The 19,326-nt window shown below is 41.2% G+C and overlaps 1 protein-coding gene across 3 annotated transcripts in view; it reads left to right on the forward strand.

The window, feature by feature from the left end:
• PCGF3 (polycomb group ring finger 3) overlaps positions 1-19,326 on the forward strand; it is a 188,147-nt gene that overhangs the window by 139,200 nt on the left and 29,621 nt on the right. For all 3 annotated transcript variants that reach the window (XM_075851333.1, XM_075851341.1, XM_075851351.1), the window contains one exon: positions 15,361-15,457. In XM_075851333.1, coding sequence (XP_075707448.1) covers positions 15,361-15,457 — 97 coding nt within the window. The remainder of the gene's footprint in view (positions 1-15,360; positions 15,458-19,326) is intronic.

Here is a 19,326-nt window from a genome sequence, read left to right on the forward strand (position 1 = left end):
CGTGGCATATGACACAGGACGTGGCGGATTCCTCCGGACGTGGCAGATGACACATAGTAGCGGATTCCTCCGGACGTGGCAGATGACACAGGACGTGGCAGATGACACAGGACGTGGCAGATGACACAGGACGTGGCAGATGACACAGGACGTGGCAGATTCCTCTGGACGTGGCAGATGACACAGGACGTGGCACGACTAGATACTAGGGCAAAGCACGGGAAACAGGAACGGGGAACAAGGTACGGGTAACAACAGGAACGGGAAACACTAAGGGACCATTTGCAAGACAGACTGGGAAAACTAACAAAGCTCAGGCGTCGAACTAGGGGGCTGGACCCCTCTTATAGCCCAGGGTACTCACGGGTCAAAGGTCGTTCAAGATGTCCGGTGCGGGCTCCGGCGGAGGTGAGTGGATGCGAGCGCTGGCGTCTCCTGAGGAGGAGGCTGGGGCCAGCGCTTGCCGACTCGTGGCTGCGGCTGTCAGCGGGAGGCTGGAGCTGACAGCCCACAGCCACGGACATTACACTCATTTTTTTAAGAAAATTTCAAAAGCCTTTTTTTTAAGGTACCTCTTGAGTTCTGAAGTGGCTTTGAGGGGCCTATGTATTAGAAACCCTGATAAAACACCCCATTTTAAAAACTAGACCCCTCAAAGTATTCAAAACAGCATTTAGAAAGTTTTTTTTTAACCCTTCAGGCATTTCACAGGAATTAAAGCAAAGTGGAGGTGAAATTTGCAAATTTCATTTTTCTTGCTGAATTTCAATTTTATTCAATTTTTTTTCTGTAACACAGAAGGTTTTACCAGAGAAACACTACTAAATATGTATTGTCCAGATTCTGCAGTTTTTAGAAATGTACCACATGTGGCTCTACTGTGCTCGTGGAATAAAACACAAGCCCTAGAAGCAAAGAAGCACCTAGTGCATTTTGAGGCCTCTTTTTTATTAGAATATATTTTAGGCAGCATACCAGGTTTGAAAAGGTGTTGAGGTGCCAAAACAGTAGGAATCCCCCAATAGTGACCACATTTTGGAAACTACACCCCTCAAGGAATTAATTTATGGTTGTTGTTACCATTTTGACCGCACAGTTTTTTCACAGCACGTATTTGAATTGGGCTGTGAAATGAAAAAAATGTCATTTTTTCCAATAAAATGTCATTTGTGATCAACATTTCTTATTTTCACAGGGAACAAAATACCCCATTTTGTTGCCCAATTTGTCCTTAGTGCGGCAATACCCCATTTGTGGTGATAAACTGCCGTTTGGGCCCATGGGAGGGCTCAGAAGGAAAGGAGCGCTATGTGTTCTTTGGAGTCCAGATTTTGCTGGATTGGTTTTCGGGTGCCATGTCGCATTTGCAGAGCCTCAGAGGTATCAAAGCAATGGAAACCCACCAGAAGTGACCCCATTTTGGAAACTACACCCCTCAAGGAATTCATTTATGGGTAATGTGACCATTTAGACTCCATAGTTTCTTCACAGAACTTATTTGAATTGGGCTGGGAATTTAAAAAAATATATTTTTTCCAATAATATGTTGTTTTAGCTAAAAAATTCTTATTTTCACAAGAAATAAAATACTCCATTTTGTTGCCCAATTTGTCCTGAGTGCCGCAATACCCCATTTGTGGTGAAAAACTGCCGTTTGGGCCCATGGGAGGGCTCAGAAGGAAAGGACCACCATTTGGCCTACTGGGGATTTTTTAGTGCAAAGTCATGTATGCAGAAGCCCCTGAGGTACCAGTACAGTTGAAACCCGCAAGAAGTGACCCCGTTTTAAAAACTACACCCTTAAGGCATTCATCTAGAGGTGTAGTGAGAATTTTGACCGGAGACCTACACCCCATAAACTGTAATGTGGGTTCTCCCGGGTATGACAATACCCTACATGAGTCTGTTATCAGATGCCTGGGCACACACCAGGGCCCAGAGGGGAAAGACGAGGGGGGTTAAGCTGTGGGGAGTGCATCAGGGTATGTAAAATTGGGGTAAATTATAAACCAAGGGATGTATGATTAATTTTAAAACACTCTTTCATACAGAGCTGTGGTTATTCGGGAAACGTGTCACATTGATATATTGTGTCATCCCTTATCGCCCTCTTATAGCAGACTTTGCACCTCTTTTGACTTTTTCCCTTCTTGCCAGTTTGGGGAACTTCTCCTGGAAAGTGTTGCCGCCCTGGTACGATGCGTGTGGCCTCGCTTCCAGAAGTACTGGGTGCCCCCCCTTCTTGGTCCCTAAAGATTAGGTTCTTGATAATCACCTCTTGAAATTCCAGGAAAGTTCCCCTCTGGCCTGCACATCGATGTAGCACGTACGCATTGTACAATGTCATCGGTATGATGTGCACGGCCAGCTTCTTATACCACACCGCATGGCGCTGTAGGGCTTCAGGACTTGATCTGACAAGTCCATCCCTCCCATGTACCTATTGTAGTTCAGGATGCAGTCTGGTTTGGGGGTGGCCTTTCCGTCATATATCCTAAATCTGTAGGTATACCCTGATGCACTCTCGCAGCTTATACATGTTCACGCCATACCGTGCCCTCTTACCCGGCAGGTACTCGCGGAATTGAACCCTCCCTTTTAAAATGTACCAAGGACTCATCAATAGAAATACACTTCTCGGGGGTGTATGCTTGGGAAAACCGGGCACTGAAACGGTCTAATAGGGGTCTCCGTTTATACAAACGGACAAAACTGGGGTCATCTCGGGGTGGGCACAGCTCATTATTAGTATAATGTAAGAAGCGAAGTATTGCCTCATTTTATTTATTTTTTTAGGTTCCAGTTCAGTTCTCAAGTTGCTTTGCGGGGCCCATATATTAGAAACCCCTATCAAACACCCCATTTTAGAAACTAGACCCCTCAAAGTATTCACAACAGCATTTAGAAAGTTTATGAACCCTTTAGGTGTTTCACAGAAATTTAGAGCAAAGTAGAGGTGAAATTAAAAACATTTTTTTTTGTCAGAAAATCCTCTTTATACCATTTTTTTAATAACACAAAAGGATTTATCAGAGAAACGCAACTTAATACGTATTGCCCAGATTCTGCAGTTTTGAGAAATATCCCACATGTGGCCCTAGTGCGGTAATGGACTGAAGCACCGGCCTCCGAAGCAAAGGAGCACCTAGTGGATTTTGAGGCCTCTTTTTTATTAGGCACCATGTCCAGTTTGAAGAGGTCTTGTGGTGCCAAAACATTGGGAACCCCCCAAAAGTGACCCCAATTTGGAAACTAGACCCCTTGAGGAATCCATTGTAGTTTTCTTTGGGTGCATGCGGCTTTTTGATCAGTTTTTATTCTATTTTTAGGTGGCGTGGTGACTAAAAAACAGCAATTCTACTATTGTATTTTTATTCAATTTTTTTTTACAGCGTTCACCGTACGCTATAAATGACATATTCACTTTATTCTGCGGGGCGATACGATTACGGCGATACCATATGTTTATAGTTTTTTTTATGTCTTATGGTGTTTGCACAATAGTATACGTTTTGTAAAAAATCATTCACTTTTTGTGTTACCTTATTCTAAGAGCCAGAACTTTTTTATTTTTCAATCAATAAAGCCGTGCGAGGACTTATTTTTTGCGTAACGAACTGTAGTTTCGATCATTACCATTTTTAGGTACATGCGACTTTTTGATCTCTTTTTATTCCATTTTTTGGGAGGTGAAGTGACCAAAGAATTGTGATTGTGGTACGGTTTATTATTATTTTCTTTTACGGCGTTCACCGTGCGGGATAAAAAACGAAATAATTTTGTAGTTCAGGCCGTTACGGACGCGGCGATACCAATTATGTATAGTTTATTTGTTTGTTTATATATTTTTATTAATAATAAATGACTGATAAGGTTAAAAGGGGGATTTTTACTTTTAATACTTTTAAAACTTTTATTTTCTTATTTTTACACATCTTTTTTTTACTTTTTTTTTTACTTTATTACTTTGTCCCACTAGGGGACTTGAGGGCAGGAGGCCCTGATCGCTATTCTAATACACTGCACTACATGCGTAGTGCAGTGTATTAGAACTGTCAGCTACTCACTGACAGCAAGCATAGTGGGTCCTGACTTTGTCAGGACCCACTAGGCTTCCGTCTATGGCATAGCCGGACGCCATTGTTTGGTGTCCGGTTGCCATAGTCACCATCGCCGGCCGCTATCGTGTAGCAGGCCGGTGATGGCAGCTTAACCCCTAAAAAGCTGCGATCTCTATAGAAAGCGGCTTTTAAGGGGTTAATCAGCGGGGACACAGCGATCGGTCCCCGCTGTAGGAGCTGTGACAGCTGCTGTACGAGACAGCAGCTGTCACAGCTCCTGTATGTGTCGGGAGGATGGCCGAAACGGCCGTTACTCCCGAGACGTACTATTAGGTCATGGAGCGCGAACGATACAGCTGCCATGACCTAAAAGTACGTCCAGGCGCGGGAAGGGGTTAAACTAAATTGAATAAAGTTTAAAAACAAACAATCCAAAAAAAGGCTCCCAAAAATAAATAAAATTGTTTCAAAATAATTCACCATAAAAAATAAATACATATATGGTATCATCGCAATTGTGCAGCAGGTTTAAAAAAAAAAAACAAAAGTGCTGGTGAATTTGTTTTGTTTTTTTTAACCAAATTTCCCTCCTTTATCTAAATTACTATTATTTAAAAAAAATAAAAGTTAAAAAGGGTATTGCCGTTGTAACAAGTTATCACCTAAAGGATAGGTGTGAAATGTTAGATCGATGGGTGTCTGACTAGTTACAACTGGAGAACCCCTTTAATTCATAAATTATATTAAAGAAGCACTCAAGGTTTTTTTTTTCTCTCACAGTCCACACTCCCTGTTTGCAAATGTAGTGTAGTGATGTGCAATAATTTATCTGGTGCTCTATTTCACAGGATGCCGGCAGTGTTTCTTTAAATCTAAAATGATGCCATTGAAAACTTCCATTTTGTCCCAAAAAAGAAACAAGCTCTCATACAGCTTCTTTAATTTAAAAAAAAAAAACAATGGCTCTCGGACAGAAACCTAAACGATATATACTTGTTATTGCTGTAATTGTACTGACCTGTAGAATACAGTTAACAGGTATCCTTCACAGTAAACCATTTAAAAAAAAGAATCCCTAAAAACAATGCCAGAATTGCTTTTCTCTCCATTACCCCGCCTCCCATAAAAAATAAGTCAAAATAAAAAAGTTAATTACGGTAATAAATTCCCTAAATTGGTGCAATTGAAAAATACAACTCTTCACAAAAAAACACTTCCTCATATAGTTACGTTGATGGGAATGAAAATGGTTTCATTGCGCTCTTCTTTCTGTCTAGCTGTGCTATCGGAAACTATCCATGTATGTTTATAGCTAGGGTTGGTTGAAGGGGACCAGCATGAGGTATTTCTTTATAGCTATATTTATTTACTAGTGCTCGATAAAAGTTGGTTGCCTATGACTGTGCTAATCGGCATGAAATAAGTAATAACATATAAAATAAGCTTTTAGTATAGATGACGGAATATTATTTGGTATTCTCGCGTTTAGGAATTTCCGAGCCGAATTCCAGGTGCCAATACACTAGTAGAGCTATGTCAATTCATTTGTGTGTTGTATTCCTTTACTGTGAATTGTAATATATCTGTAAGCATGCGAAATGCATCTGTAACAGGATTACAAGGTGCACATCTCTGAGTGCTTACATCACTTAACTCGAAAAGGCAGGATCCAGCAAGCGCAGCCTGCTTATTGTGAAGTGACAAAACGCGCCAGTTTTATTCCCCCTCCTTGTTTGCAGACTTTGCTACCACGGAGTGACAGTCTCTTAGTAAGTGACTGTGACTATCACTGTTGTGCAGCTGACACATGGCTATGGAAGACTCAAACAAGCAATTGCTGGATACGTTTTTTAGGTTGCGTTCGAGTTCTGCTTCCTAATTCCAATCATTTGATTTATGTTATGGCTCCATCTTGGTGATGAGCAGTTGTACCAACTGCATTTGTTGTTTGTCTGTTGAAATGATTGATACACTCAAATTTTACATGTCCTGATGAAGTGTATCAATTTTACTATATTTTAACCAGTACAGGACCGGGCATCGGTTACCTATTTTTAGCATGCGTTAATGAAACCTCTATAGCGTTTTTAGTTGTTGGGCTAGCAACGTGATTTTTGGGACTTTTTTTTTCGTAATAAATTCAAGTTTCTTTTATTATACATTTTTTGCACGTTTTTCCTGTTTAGCATTATTAGGCTTATAGTTTTGAACAAAATAGTAAAACATATATATATATGAGCGATGTGTATGTGAGAGAAGCGTTGAAAACCGCTTTTGTTTTTTCTCCAGGGTCCCTGGCAGTCTTTGACTTCCTGGCACCTGACCTTCAACGTCCCAATTGCTCTGGCAGCAAGCTTGAACCTGCGCAGTAAATGCAGTGGGCGGTCCTCAATCGGATCAGAAGATTATCAATTTAATTTTGAGAGAATGATGAAGATTTCATTCTGCAGAGCAAGATGCGTTTTGGACAACCCCTGTCCAAATTCCCTGTTAGGACAAGCTCCTCAGCTGGCAGACTGCTCTGAAAATTCTGGACAATGAATGAACATCAATTCCACCAGTGCTAAAGGACAACTTGGGAATAGGAATTTAAAATCCCATGTAGCCCTGTCCGTTTTTAATAGGCTTATGTATATCCCTCATATTCTTAAAGTTGATCTAAGGTTAATGTCTCAGTGGTCACCTGATGGCAGACTATCTCTACCTTGCCCTGAGAATACATTTCAGTCCTGTAGTCTGCTGACTGCATCTCTAGGGCTAGAGCGTGGAATCTGAAATGCCTTCCAGGTTTCTAGCGAAACACACCTGTTTTTACATAGACCAATGGTGTGGCTAAAAGATCAGCTAAATATATTTTACATTTACCGAGCAACTGAATAATAACATATAAAATAAAAAAAAGTAATATATATGAAAACTAATTTGTATTTAATTTGACTGTCTCCTATACAACATCAGCCATAACATTATAACCACATTACATTATGTAGGTCCTCCAAAACCGCTCTGACCCTCCAATGCATGGAATCCACAAGACCTCTGGAGGTGGCCTGTGGTATCTAGCACCTAGAGGTTGCAAGGTTGGACCTCCATAGATGGAACTTGGTTTTTCCAGCACATCCCATAGATTCATGATCGGATTAAGATCTGGGGAATTTGGTGGCAAAGTAAACTCCTTGAACTCTGTTGTGTTCCTCAAACCATTGCAGTGTGTTAGGGGGCCTTATCCTGCTGAAAGATGCCAATGCCATTAGGGAATACTGTTGCCATGAAGGGGACAACTTGGTCTGCAATAATGTTTAGGTAGGTGGTAACAGAACATTGCCCAGAGCATCACCCTGCCTCCGTTTGCTTGTCTTTTTCCCATAGTGCATCCTGGTGCCGTCTTTTCCTCAGGTAAACGACGCACACACTCCTGGCTGTCCACATGATGTAAAAGAACATGTGAATAAACTCACCAGGCCACCTTCTTCCATTGCTCCATGGTCCAGTTCTGATGCTCACGTACCCACTGTTGGCCCTTGTAGTGGTGGACAGGGGTCAGCATGGCACTCTAACTGGTTTACGACTTACTGCCACTGCGGTACATTGTGTGTTCTGACACCTTTCTATCACAGCCAGCATTAACTTTTTCAGAAATTTGAGGGGCAGTAGCTCTTCTATACAAATCAACGTTCCTTGGGTGCCAATGACCCTGTCGCTGGTTCACCAGTTGTTCTACCTTGGACTCTTTTTTTTTTTGTAGGGACTAATCACTGCATACCGGGAACACACCACGAAACCTGCCGTTTTGGACTTGACCTGATTCATTTAGCCATCTCAATTTGGCCCTTATCAAAGTTGCTCAGATCGTTATAGTTGCACGTTTTTCCTGCTTCCAACACATCAACTTCAAGAACCGATTGTTTACTTGACATCTCAAAAGTTTTGATCGGTGCGGGTCCGAACACTGAGATCCCCACTGATCGCTAAGCGGCAGAAGTGCGCGGGTGAGCGCCGAGCCGCTTCGTTTCTGATCAGCTTTTCTCGGAAAGCTGCGCAATTGATGTAGGGTGTAAAGGATCTGCCAGGCACAGCTTCGGGGTTAACGCCCATAGATAATCAGTCTGCACCTGCTTCTATGTCTGTGAGACTGACTCCATCTTCCACCACTCCAGGTGGCAGGTTTAGGAGTGGGAGAACCTATCACAGCCTGGCCAGACGGAGCTAGCTCCCGCCCTCTGTCTATTTATACCTGCCTTTCCTGTTCCTCCTTTGCTTGTGATTCTTCTCGTTTGGTTTCCTGGCCCTGCTGCAGCTTCTTGTACCATTGTCCTTGCTTCATATTGACCCCGGCTTGCTGACTACTCTCCTGCTCTGCGTTTGGTACCTCGTACACTCCTGGTTTGACTCGGCTTGTTTACTACTCTTCTTCTCTGCGTTTGGCACCTCGTACTCTCCTGGTTTGACTCGGCTTGTTCACTTCTCTTGTTGCTCACGGTTTTGCCGTGGGCAACTGCCCCTTTCTCCCCCTAGCTCTGTGTACCGTTGTCTGTTTTTCTGTCGTGCACTTATTGAGCGTAGGGACCGTCGCCCTGTTGTAGGGCGGGTCGTTGCAAGTAGGCAGGGACTGAGTGGTGGGTAGATTAGGGCTCACTTGTCTGTCTCCCCACCCCCGTCATTACATAGGGGCTCATAGACTTTCTATGGGGGGTCTCGGTGCTCTGACCCCCACCGATCAAAACTTCTGACGTGTCACTATGAGGGCAATCTTGCTGCCCTATCTAAAGGGAACATGTGATTATTATGAACATTATGGCTATTTAAATAATAACCTAAAAATGGAGTCTATAACACACCAATACTATAAAACGTATAAATTCTATTGACTACATAAACATAAAATACATTTTAAAATCAAAGATGATTGGCTTCAATATATCACACTGTGGCAGACAACGGCAAATGTAGATGCATTCAAGAAATATATTTGATATATCAAAGGGTAAATACACAAGGGGAAAATAATAATAATAATAATAATCTTTATTTATATAGCGCCAACATATTACGCAGCACTTTACAATTTAGAGGGAACATGAAACAAACAATATCAGACATTACATAGTGACAAAGTTAAAGAGGCTCTGTCACCAGATTATAAGTGCCCTATCTCCTACATAATCTGATCGGCGCTGGAATGTAGATAACAGCAGTGGTTTTTATTTTGAAAAACTATCATTTTTGAGCAAGTTATGAGCAATTTTAGATTTAGTTTCTTAATACCCAACTGGGCGTGTTTTTACTTTTGACCAAGTGGGTGTTGTAAAGAAGTGTATGAGGCTGACCAATCAGTGACCAATCAGTGTCCTACACTTCTCATTGTTCCAGCCCAGCTTCTTTCACTGCACAATCTCACTGTGATGTGGATCATGCTGGGCTGGAACAATGAGAAGTGTATGACACTGATTGGTTACTGATTGGTCAGCCTCATACACTCCTCTGTACAACGCCCACTTGGTCAAAAGTAAAAACACGCCCAGTTGGGCATTAAGAAACTAAATCTAAAATTGCTCATAACTTGCTCAAAAATGATCGTTTTTCAAAATAAAAACCACTGCTGTTATCTACATTCCAGCGCCGATCAGATTATGTAGGAGATAGGGCACTTATAATCTGGTGACAGAGCCTCTTTAATTTACAATTCAAACCTGAGGAGTGAGGACCCTGCTCGCAAGAGCTTACAATCTATGAGGAAATAAGGGAGACAAAGTGTAACAGTGTTTGTTCTGTACAATAGTCAAGCCATTTTTATACACATGGGGTGGTACACATAAAGCTGCATGAGCCGGTCACCAGCCAGTATCCGTGTATGACGGACATGAAGAGAAGGAGTCTGAGGGAATCTTATTCTGATGACTAATGGGGCCATGGAAAGGAGTCAGATTAGGGAATGTTATAGGCTTGTCTAAATAGATGTGTTTTCAGGGCACGTTTAAATGTGGATATTGGGAATTAATCGGATTGTCTGGGGTAGCGCATTCCAGAGGACTGGTGCAGCACGAGAAAAATCTTGAAGACGGGAGTGGGAGGTTCGGATTATGGAGGATTTTAATCTAAGGTCGTTGGCAGAACGTAGAGCCTGAGTAGGGTGGTAGACAGAGATGAGGGAGGAGATGTAAGGAGGTGCAGCACTGTTGAGAGCTTTGTGGGTGAGAGTAATAAGTTTGAATTTTATTCTGAAGGGGATGGGCAACCAGTGCAGTGACTGGCACAAATTAGAGGCGTTGGTGTAGCGGTTGGTCCTAAATATGAGCCTGGCTGCTGCATTGAGGATAGATTGGAGAGGGGAGAGTTTGGTGAGGGGGAAGACCGACTAGTAATGAGTTACAGTAGTCAAGACGAGAGTGAATCAGAGCAATAATGAGAGTTTTGGCGGTTTCCTCCGTAAGAAAAGAGCGGATTCTGGAGATGTTTTTGAGGTGAAAATGACAGGAGTGTGAAAGTGATTGAATGTGAGGAGTAAAGGAAAGATCTGAGTCAAAAATAACCCAGACACAGCAGGTGTGTTGCTTAGGAGTTATGATAGTGCCACACACTGAGATGGAGACATCAGGTTTAGGGAGGTTGGTATAAAATATAAGAATCCCATTAGATCAAAAAGGTTATTATGTCAAAAGGTAATGCTGATATGATGCAAATAGTCGGACCAACTGGCTATTATCCAGCAAAAATATAAATATAGTTCTATATGCATAGTAGCAGCTTGCACAGGCAAAGATACATATGTAGTGGTCATATATGCATAATAGCAGCTTGCCCAAATACAGGTACATATGTAATAATCATACAGTATATGCATAGTAACCGCTTACCCAAAAGTGCATATGTAATAGTCATGTATGCATAGTAGCCGCTTACCCATGTGATGGTAACTGGCTGTCTAGAGTCACACACCGACGCGCGTTTCGGCTGAAAGCCTTCGTCTGGGGGTGGTGCCAGAGAGACACAAGGAGGTTTTTATGTGCCCATGAAACATAAAAACACTAACCTGTGGTGATGTTAGCAGCTGGTATTGAACGCACAATGCGTCCATACAATCCGAGATACAGAGATCCAGGAAGTCAGTGATGACGTCCTATGCTGCAACGCAGTAAGCACCACGTGTCTGATACATTACATGACACACGGAGTTGGTCAACGCGAATGCGTCAACATCTCTCCTATGTGAGAGACCAGCACAGTGCAGTCCATGCAAATAACTCAGGAGGGAGGAGTAAAGTGTAGAGCGATCACATGACCGAAACTATACACGATATCTGTCAGATGACAGGAGCATAGTGCATCACATTATAAAACCGAGCTATTTCATATACGTATTAAAATCCGTAGATTACATGCATAATATAACAGACATAGATATTTATATTACATAGAGCATCCAAAAGAGAATAAATATATATATTCTAATCTGTCCCTATCCTTTCCCTAACCTTTACAAAATAAAATAATCTTCTTAGACAAATCATATGGCACATCCGTTTTACTGAACATATGATTTGTGAATAATAAAGATAAGTATATAGTGAAAAATGACAAAAGGCAAAAAATCCAAAGGGTATGTGTTTATAAAAGTGAAAACGCAAAAGTGAAAAAAGATGAAGAAATATAAAAAAGTGTGTGTGTGTGTGTGTGTGTGTGAAGTGTTAAAAAACAAAAAATCTTTTGAAGTTATATTGTGAAAATGTATAAATTCCAATTATGTAAAAACCAATGAAAGGCACAAGCCAATAGTAATAATAAATTACATTGCGAGCGTTGTTCATTAGTAAAAAAAATTAAAGAAAAAGTATACAATATATATATATATATAAAACTCGTGACCTCTGTATACAAATATTAAGTATTAAAAGATGTAACAAAACTCTAAGTGCAAAAAATGTGTGCCTTATATAGAAAAAAATATAATGGTAGGTTCATATGTGCATAAGACACACACACACACACACACACACACACACACACACACACACACACACACACACACACACACACACCAAAGGGTGCATGCGTATCATGCCAAAAACAAACAAATTATAGCTATTTAGTTTATTCATTCCTCAACTCTCCTCCTTCCACAGACAGTGATTGACAGTTTCTTTTGTGTGAACATGTTTTCAACCACATCACTAAAGCTGACCATATGCGGCCACAGCTTTATTTAAAGCCACATGACTTCAACAATCACAGTAGGAGTCAGGTGAAATGCTAGGCAAGTATATTTTGGGATTCACGGATACCAAGAGATGCCCGAGCTGCCTGACCTACAGCAACAGGCCAGGCAGCAATAAAGGGTGGCAGGCTCTGGCTTGCCATTCTAACAAAGCTAGTCTACTTCAAGGGCACCAATGACCCTACCAGAGATCCTGTGCTTTACATCTACCATTACCACATCTTTTTCGGCTGGTTACCTAATCTCAGCCGGTTCACCACCATCAAGTTTAACAGCTTCTATCAGTTAATTAACTTGCCTGCAACCTCCTCCTTACTCCCCAACCACAACAGGAGAGGCCATTTGACACCTTAAATGGACTCTACCCGCCACCAAAGCAACCAACTTAATTCTCAATGATAAATATGTCTTCAGCAATACTGGATTAACTGTGTGTTGGCAAAAACCATATATAGAACTGCCCCGTATCTGATTTTTGCCAAAGGTTTCAACTACATTAGGTGACAGATAATAAAATAATCAGTCCCGAACCCCAGACGAAGGCATTTCGCCGAAACGCGCGTCGGGATTGACGTTCTCTCCTTGCAGAGGGCTACTATGGGTATGTTACATGTTCTATTCTTTGTGTACTACTCTGCTTAAACTGCCTGTATCATCACTGACCGCACTTGTACTTACTAGCAAGCTACCACATGTTGATTTCCAGCAATAGGCTGGTATTTTGATATCGTATCTCAGCTATTTGCACTCAGTTTCAGCAGAGTCCCCACTGTTGCTTTGATACATACGATGCATGTTTGCACGTTACTATTTACATAGAAGCTGCAACCATTTTTTCTGGTTAGACCTATTGGGCTTAAAGTACATCGAATATACTCATTGTATTGCTATGTCTTGTCATTTGTATGTCCTCTGTAACTGACAGACGTTTTTATTCATGCTCAGCATGATTCATCTTTTAATGTTGTTATATTCAATAAAATTTATATATGTTTCTCTAAAATTACAATGTGTTAATTGACCCTACAGTTTATAGGTTTCCTGGCTATTGCAAGTAGGAAAACCAGTGTAATAATGTTTGTTTTTTTTTATAACCAAATTATGCTTGAATAGTCTGCAAATACCACAATCCACTAGCTCCAAAACCAGTCACAGCGGCGTCACCTGAGCATTGCAACCCGTAAAACCTTTTAGATAAACAAGAAATTGTAGCCAGGTTCTTGATGATCAGATTTACTTGGAACATTCTGCAAATATCCTAAACTACTAGCCACAAACCAAAACTAGCTAATGGTGCAACCCGGGCATTGCACCATATAAAACTGCCATACATGTAACAAACTGATTTAGTGATGCCAACGTCACAGGGTTCTACCCTTAGAGAAGAGCATTCATAATAAGCAGTGTTGGTAATTAAAAAGTATTTAACCCCTTAATACCAAAGGTATTTTAAACCTTAATGACCAAGCAATTTTTTTTTTTTTTTCGTTTTTTCATAGTCTCCTTCAAAGAGCTATAACTATTTTATTTTTCCATTTACATAGCTGTGTAAGGCCTTTTTTTTTGCGTGACAAGTTGTATTTTTTAATAGCACCATTTTGGGTACTTATTTTATTGATTTACTTTTTTGGTGGGGTAATAGGAAAAAAAACTGAAATTTCGCCACCCTTTTTTTGTATTCGTTCAAGATATGAGAAATTGCTGCTTATGTTTTAAAGAGGCTCTGGCACCAGATTCTCTAACCCCTATCTCCTATTGCATGTGATCGGCGCTGCAATGTAGATAACAGTAACTTTTTTTTTTATTTATTTTTTTTTTTAAACGTTCATTTTTGGCCAAGTTATGAGCTATTTTATATATATATATATATATATATATATATATATATATATATATGCAAATGAGCTTTGAAATGGACAATTGGGCGTTTTTATTTCGTTATGGCCAACTGGGCGTGTATTGTGTTTTTAACTGGGTGTGTTTACGTGTATGACGCTGACCAATCAATATATGAACCGTGACGTCGGCAGCAGTGCTGGAGTTCCCGAGCAGAGCATCAGCACTCCAGCTATAGGAAACCCCTGAAGTCACTGTCCATATATGAACCGTGACGTCAGCAGCAGTGCTGGAGTTCTCGAGCAGAGCATCAGCTGATGCTCTTCTCGGGAATTCCAGCTATAGGAAACCCCTGAAGTCACTGACCAAATGTCGGGAGCAGTGCTGGAGTCCCGAACAAAGCGCTAGCTGATGCTCTGCTCGGGGACTCCAGCAATAGGCAGTGTGACAGCCTCTTGCGGTCATGCCATTGATAACTCGCCGACACGAACAGAACAGGAAGCAAGCCCTCGGTCACGTGGGGCCGTGTCGGCGCGTCATAAATATTCGAAACGCTCCAGGACTTCCGGCAACAGCTCCCCGGGTTTGAACGGCACCATTTAGTACCGAATTTTTAATTAAAGTATATTAGTAAGTGACTTCTTTTTACATAAAAATATGAATGCAAAGCAATTTTTGGTCCCTGGACAACCCCTTTAAGCAGACCAATAGGTGTAGTTCTTGACAAATCACAATTGGGGAACTTTATTTTTGGCTAAGAGATACGTTTTAAGTAGTTTGCATGAAGTAGTAGTATGTACATGTGTAAAATAAGCCTGATTATTTTAAACTGCACAGAATTGCTTTTGTATTATTTGGCGGATTGGTGTGAAACTTTTTGTAATGTTCTGAATAAGATGAATTTGGTTTGGGAGCCACACATTGCAGGCTGAATGACAAAAAAGAAAAGACAAAAAAGAAAAAACAAAACCGCTGTTATTTATAATCCTAATTTTTCGTTTGGCCATTAGATGGCACCATTGGACAGTAAATTTGAGAAACTGCAATGTTATAAATTTTAGTTTTTGTTACAGTAGATGGTGGAGCAAAGAAAATAACAATTTTAATTAGAATAACTTGTTAATTAGGCCTTTGCAGCCTGCAAAAAAAATGGAATGCATTTAGGTTTTAATTGAATATATAAATTAAACCGAAAAATTCAAGGAAGGAGGGTGGTATTGACTGACCGATTTCTTTAATTTATCTTTACAGTTTGTAGAAGTTGCTTGGTAAAATATTTGGAAGAAAATAACACCTGTCCTACATGTAGAATCGTCATCCATCAAAGCCACCCTCTACAGTATATAGGGTAAGTGAGAGTTATGTATATCATCCAGTGTGAAACTGCTGGCATATTTTTCATAATTGGTAAGCTGGAGCTACAGTCGGGCCATTTAACATACCAGAGCTGTTAAAAGGGTTGTCTCATGAAGGCAACCCCAGTTCATATGCTGTATTAGGTAATATGGACAGGGGTAAAAGTGATTCCTGCTCTGGCAAACATGTGCTGTCCATGTATTACATGGACGTTAACGCCCCATGTAACAATACAGTTTTCCTGCAGATGTAGCTGGCTGTAGCTTCACCTGGCAACATCTGCTGTTTTCCATGGGTGTAGAAAGCTGGACTGATGGCCGATTCCCATATGAAAGGCATTGTCTGTGATGGGACATTCACAATTCTCCCGTCTTCAGATTTTTCCCATCATTCCCTGCTTGTTCAATGTCTGTACAGTGCATACTCTGTCTGTACTTTGCAGCATTTTTCGCAACTACCTAAAACTTCTGCAAAGTAAGAATGCTTTCAAAAATAGACGTGCAAGGCCCCCTTCACACGACCGTATTTTCATTTATCCATAAATACGGTCCGTATTGCATCCATATTTGATCCATATATACGGATCCATAAAAAAAAGAGGGAGGCTGCAAAGGATGTCACCAACATGTTGCATAGCAACGCTTTCGTAAATACGGACGGTTTACGGATGCACATCTGTAGCTGTCCGTATTTACGGACGTGCCCATCGGCTTCTATGGGAGGGTCCGTGCCGTCATTTTTTCAACACGGACACCCATCAGTAAAAATATTAAAAGGCGTCTGTGGCCAATAGAAATTAATGGGTTCGTAATTACGGTCCGTAATTACAGATGAAATTTATGGTCGTGTGCATGGGGCCTTAAACGTTTTTGTTTTTTTATCAATTAACAAAATACAAAGTGAATGAACAGAAGAGAAATTGAAGTTAAATCAATATTTGGTGTGACCACTCTTTGCCTTCAAAACAGCATCAATTCTTCTAGGTACAATTGCAATCAGTTTTTGAAGGAACTTGGTAGGGAGGTTGTTCCAAACATCTTGGAGACTTAACCACAGATCTTCTGTGGATGTAGGCTTCCTCAAATCCTTCAGTCTCTTCTTGTAATCACAGATAGACTCGATGTTGAGACCAGCGATCTGTGTTGCCATATCATCACTTCTAGGGCTACTTGTTCTTCTTTTACGCTGAAGATAGTTCTTAATGACATTGGCTGTATATTTGGGGTCGTTGTCCTGCTGTAGAATAAATTTGGAGCCAATCAGATGCCTCCCTGATGGTATTGCATGATGGATAAATATCTGCATGTATTTCTCAGCATTGAGGACACCATCAATCCTGACCAAATCCCCAAATTTGCAAGGAACCTCCATGCTTCACTGTTGCCTGCAGACACTCATTATTGTATTGCTCTCCAGCCCATGTCGCATGGCTTTGTTTCGACGTCGAAGGTACGGCTATTTGGCCACAATTCTTCCATGAAGACCACTTTTGGCCAGATTTCTCCAATCTGTAGATGGGTGTACCTGGGTCCCGCTGGTTTCTGCCAGTTCCGAGCTGATGGAACTGCTGGACATCTTCAGATTTTGAAGGGAAGTAAGGATAATGTGTCTTTGATCTGCTGCACGAAGTTTCCCTGTCCGAACACAGTTTCTACGTTCCTCAACATTGCCCATTTCTTTGTTCTTCTTCAAAAGCGCTTGAACAGCATGTTTTAAAACCTTAGTCTGCTTTGAAATCTTTGCCTGGGAGAGACCTTGCTGATGCAGTATAACTACCTTTTGTCTTGTTGCTGTGCTCAGTCTTGTCATGGTGCAACTGTAACATGAAACTGTCTTCCACAACCCCACCGTTGTAGCAGAGTTTTGCTGTTCCTCACCCAGTTTTTAGCCTCCTACACAGGTATTTCTGTTACAGTTAATGACCATTTCAACCTACATATGAAAATGATGATCATTATCACCTGTTTGGTATAATTAGTTATTCATGCACCTGACTAAAAATCTTACAAAATCCATGACTTTGTGCAAGTGTACCTAGAAAAATTGATGCTGTTTTGAAGGAAAAGGGTGGTCACAACAAATATTGTTTCTGATTTTAGATTTTGCTTCTGTTCTTTCGCTTTGTATTTTGATAATTGATGAAAAAAAAAAATAACACTTCTATTTTTGAAAGCATCCCTACTTTGCAGCTTTTTTTTGCAACTGCCCAAAACTTTTGCACAGTACTGTATATGCGCACATAGCAATATGTCCCAGAGGTTTTATAGTGCAGAGGAGGCATACGCTATGGTATTTTCAGATACTGAGTAAAGATGAGAAGTAATTCATACTTTCTTGTTTATCTAGCGAGTCTAATGAGCCCCCCACAGTGCAGAAGAGTTGCCTACCATGTGCAGCCTGACTTAAATGAGGCAATGTGGGCACCCAATCTCAATTACATCCCCAATGTTTTTAACTTCACTGCCTTCTTAATGATCCAAGTAGTGACCGCAGGGTTTTAGAGAAATAGATTTCTTTAAACTATTTTTCTTTGAAGAATTTGTTAATGCATTTGTTTAGCAGTCTAATCTGTATGCAGAGCATTTCCTCATCAGCAACCCCACCTCCATTATTATGCCGAAGAGGATCCCCACAAACCCCCTAGAACTTTGCAAGTTTTGGGGTTTATTGTTAAGCATGTTTTTTTATAATACCCCACTTTATGATAACGTGATGAGCAGGGCATGTTTTGAGGCCTTTATCAAATTTCTCCACTGCAACGATAATTCCCACTGCCCACTCACACTGGAACCTAATTATGACAGGCTATACAAAATCAGGCATTTCATCGACCACTATAATACAACATTTTCCAAAATGTACACCCCTGAAAAAAATATATTCGGTTAATGACTCTCTCCTAAATTAAAGGGAGGCTTCACTTTTTGGCATTACCTGCCAAACAAAATGGTCCAGTACTGGAAAAAATTTATAAGGTATGTGAAAGCACCACAAGGTACACACGCTGCATAGAAATTTACTACGCAAATACCCATTCCTAGGTATTCATGCTATTAATGTTTATATTCTGAAAGAGCACTTGTCTAAGAATATCACATCTACCTGGACAACTTAGTATCCCCTTCCTAAAGTAATTTTCGTCCAGATCCACCGTGGAGCGTGGCACCATCAAGAAGATTCAGAGGGCTTCCTCAAAACCCTGCATGGGAAGACCTTGCAGGAAGGAGAAAGTCGGGCATTCTGCAGGGAAAATTTACTGCACGTGAAGTAGGGAAAAAAGGGAGGTTCTTATTTTGTCCACAATACATAATGACAGCAGCAGCCCTGTGCCGTGGATCCAGCATCCCCAACCACTAAGCCTGCTTCATGAGTGGCATTCATTTATCCGATTTAAATCATGTAATCCTACAGTGGCATGCACAAAACTAAGGTGTGGTACAATAATCTGGCAGTCAACCTCACCCAAACCGGCATTTATAATGCGTTTGTGGTGTCCGTTGTCACTATCTGGGGGTATGTGGACCCTCTAGGCCGCACTGCCATAGTAGTAGGAGCTGGCCAAACAACTGTATATAAAGTCTATGCAAAGTACTTAGCACAAGAGTACCTGTAAGAGTCCAGACAGTAGCAGAGGCTTTGGCATGGATGCAACTTGATGTGGCAGAAGACGCCAGACGTGGCGGATGATACCAGACTTGGTATATGACCGCGCTCAGGCAAGAATGGAAGGGCAGAGCCCTCTTATAGTACAGGGTGATTGGGTAATTTAATGCATGTGTGCGGCGCGCTGGCCCTTTAAGACTGGGGCGAGCGCGCGCGCACCCAAGAGAGAACAACAGAGTTGTGCGGCCCCATGTGCTG

This window comes from Rhinoderma darwinii, chromosome 1 (genome assembly GCF_050947455.1).
Source record: "Rhinoderma darwinii isolate aRhiDar2 chromosome 1, aRhiDar2.hap1, whole genome shotgun sequence".
NCBI lineage: Eukaryota > Metazoa > Chordata > Amphibia > Anura > Rhinodermatidae > Rhinoderma > Rhinoderma darwinii.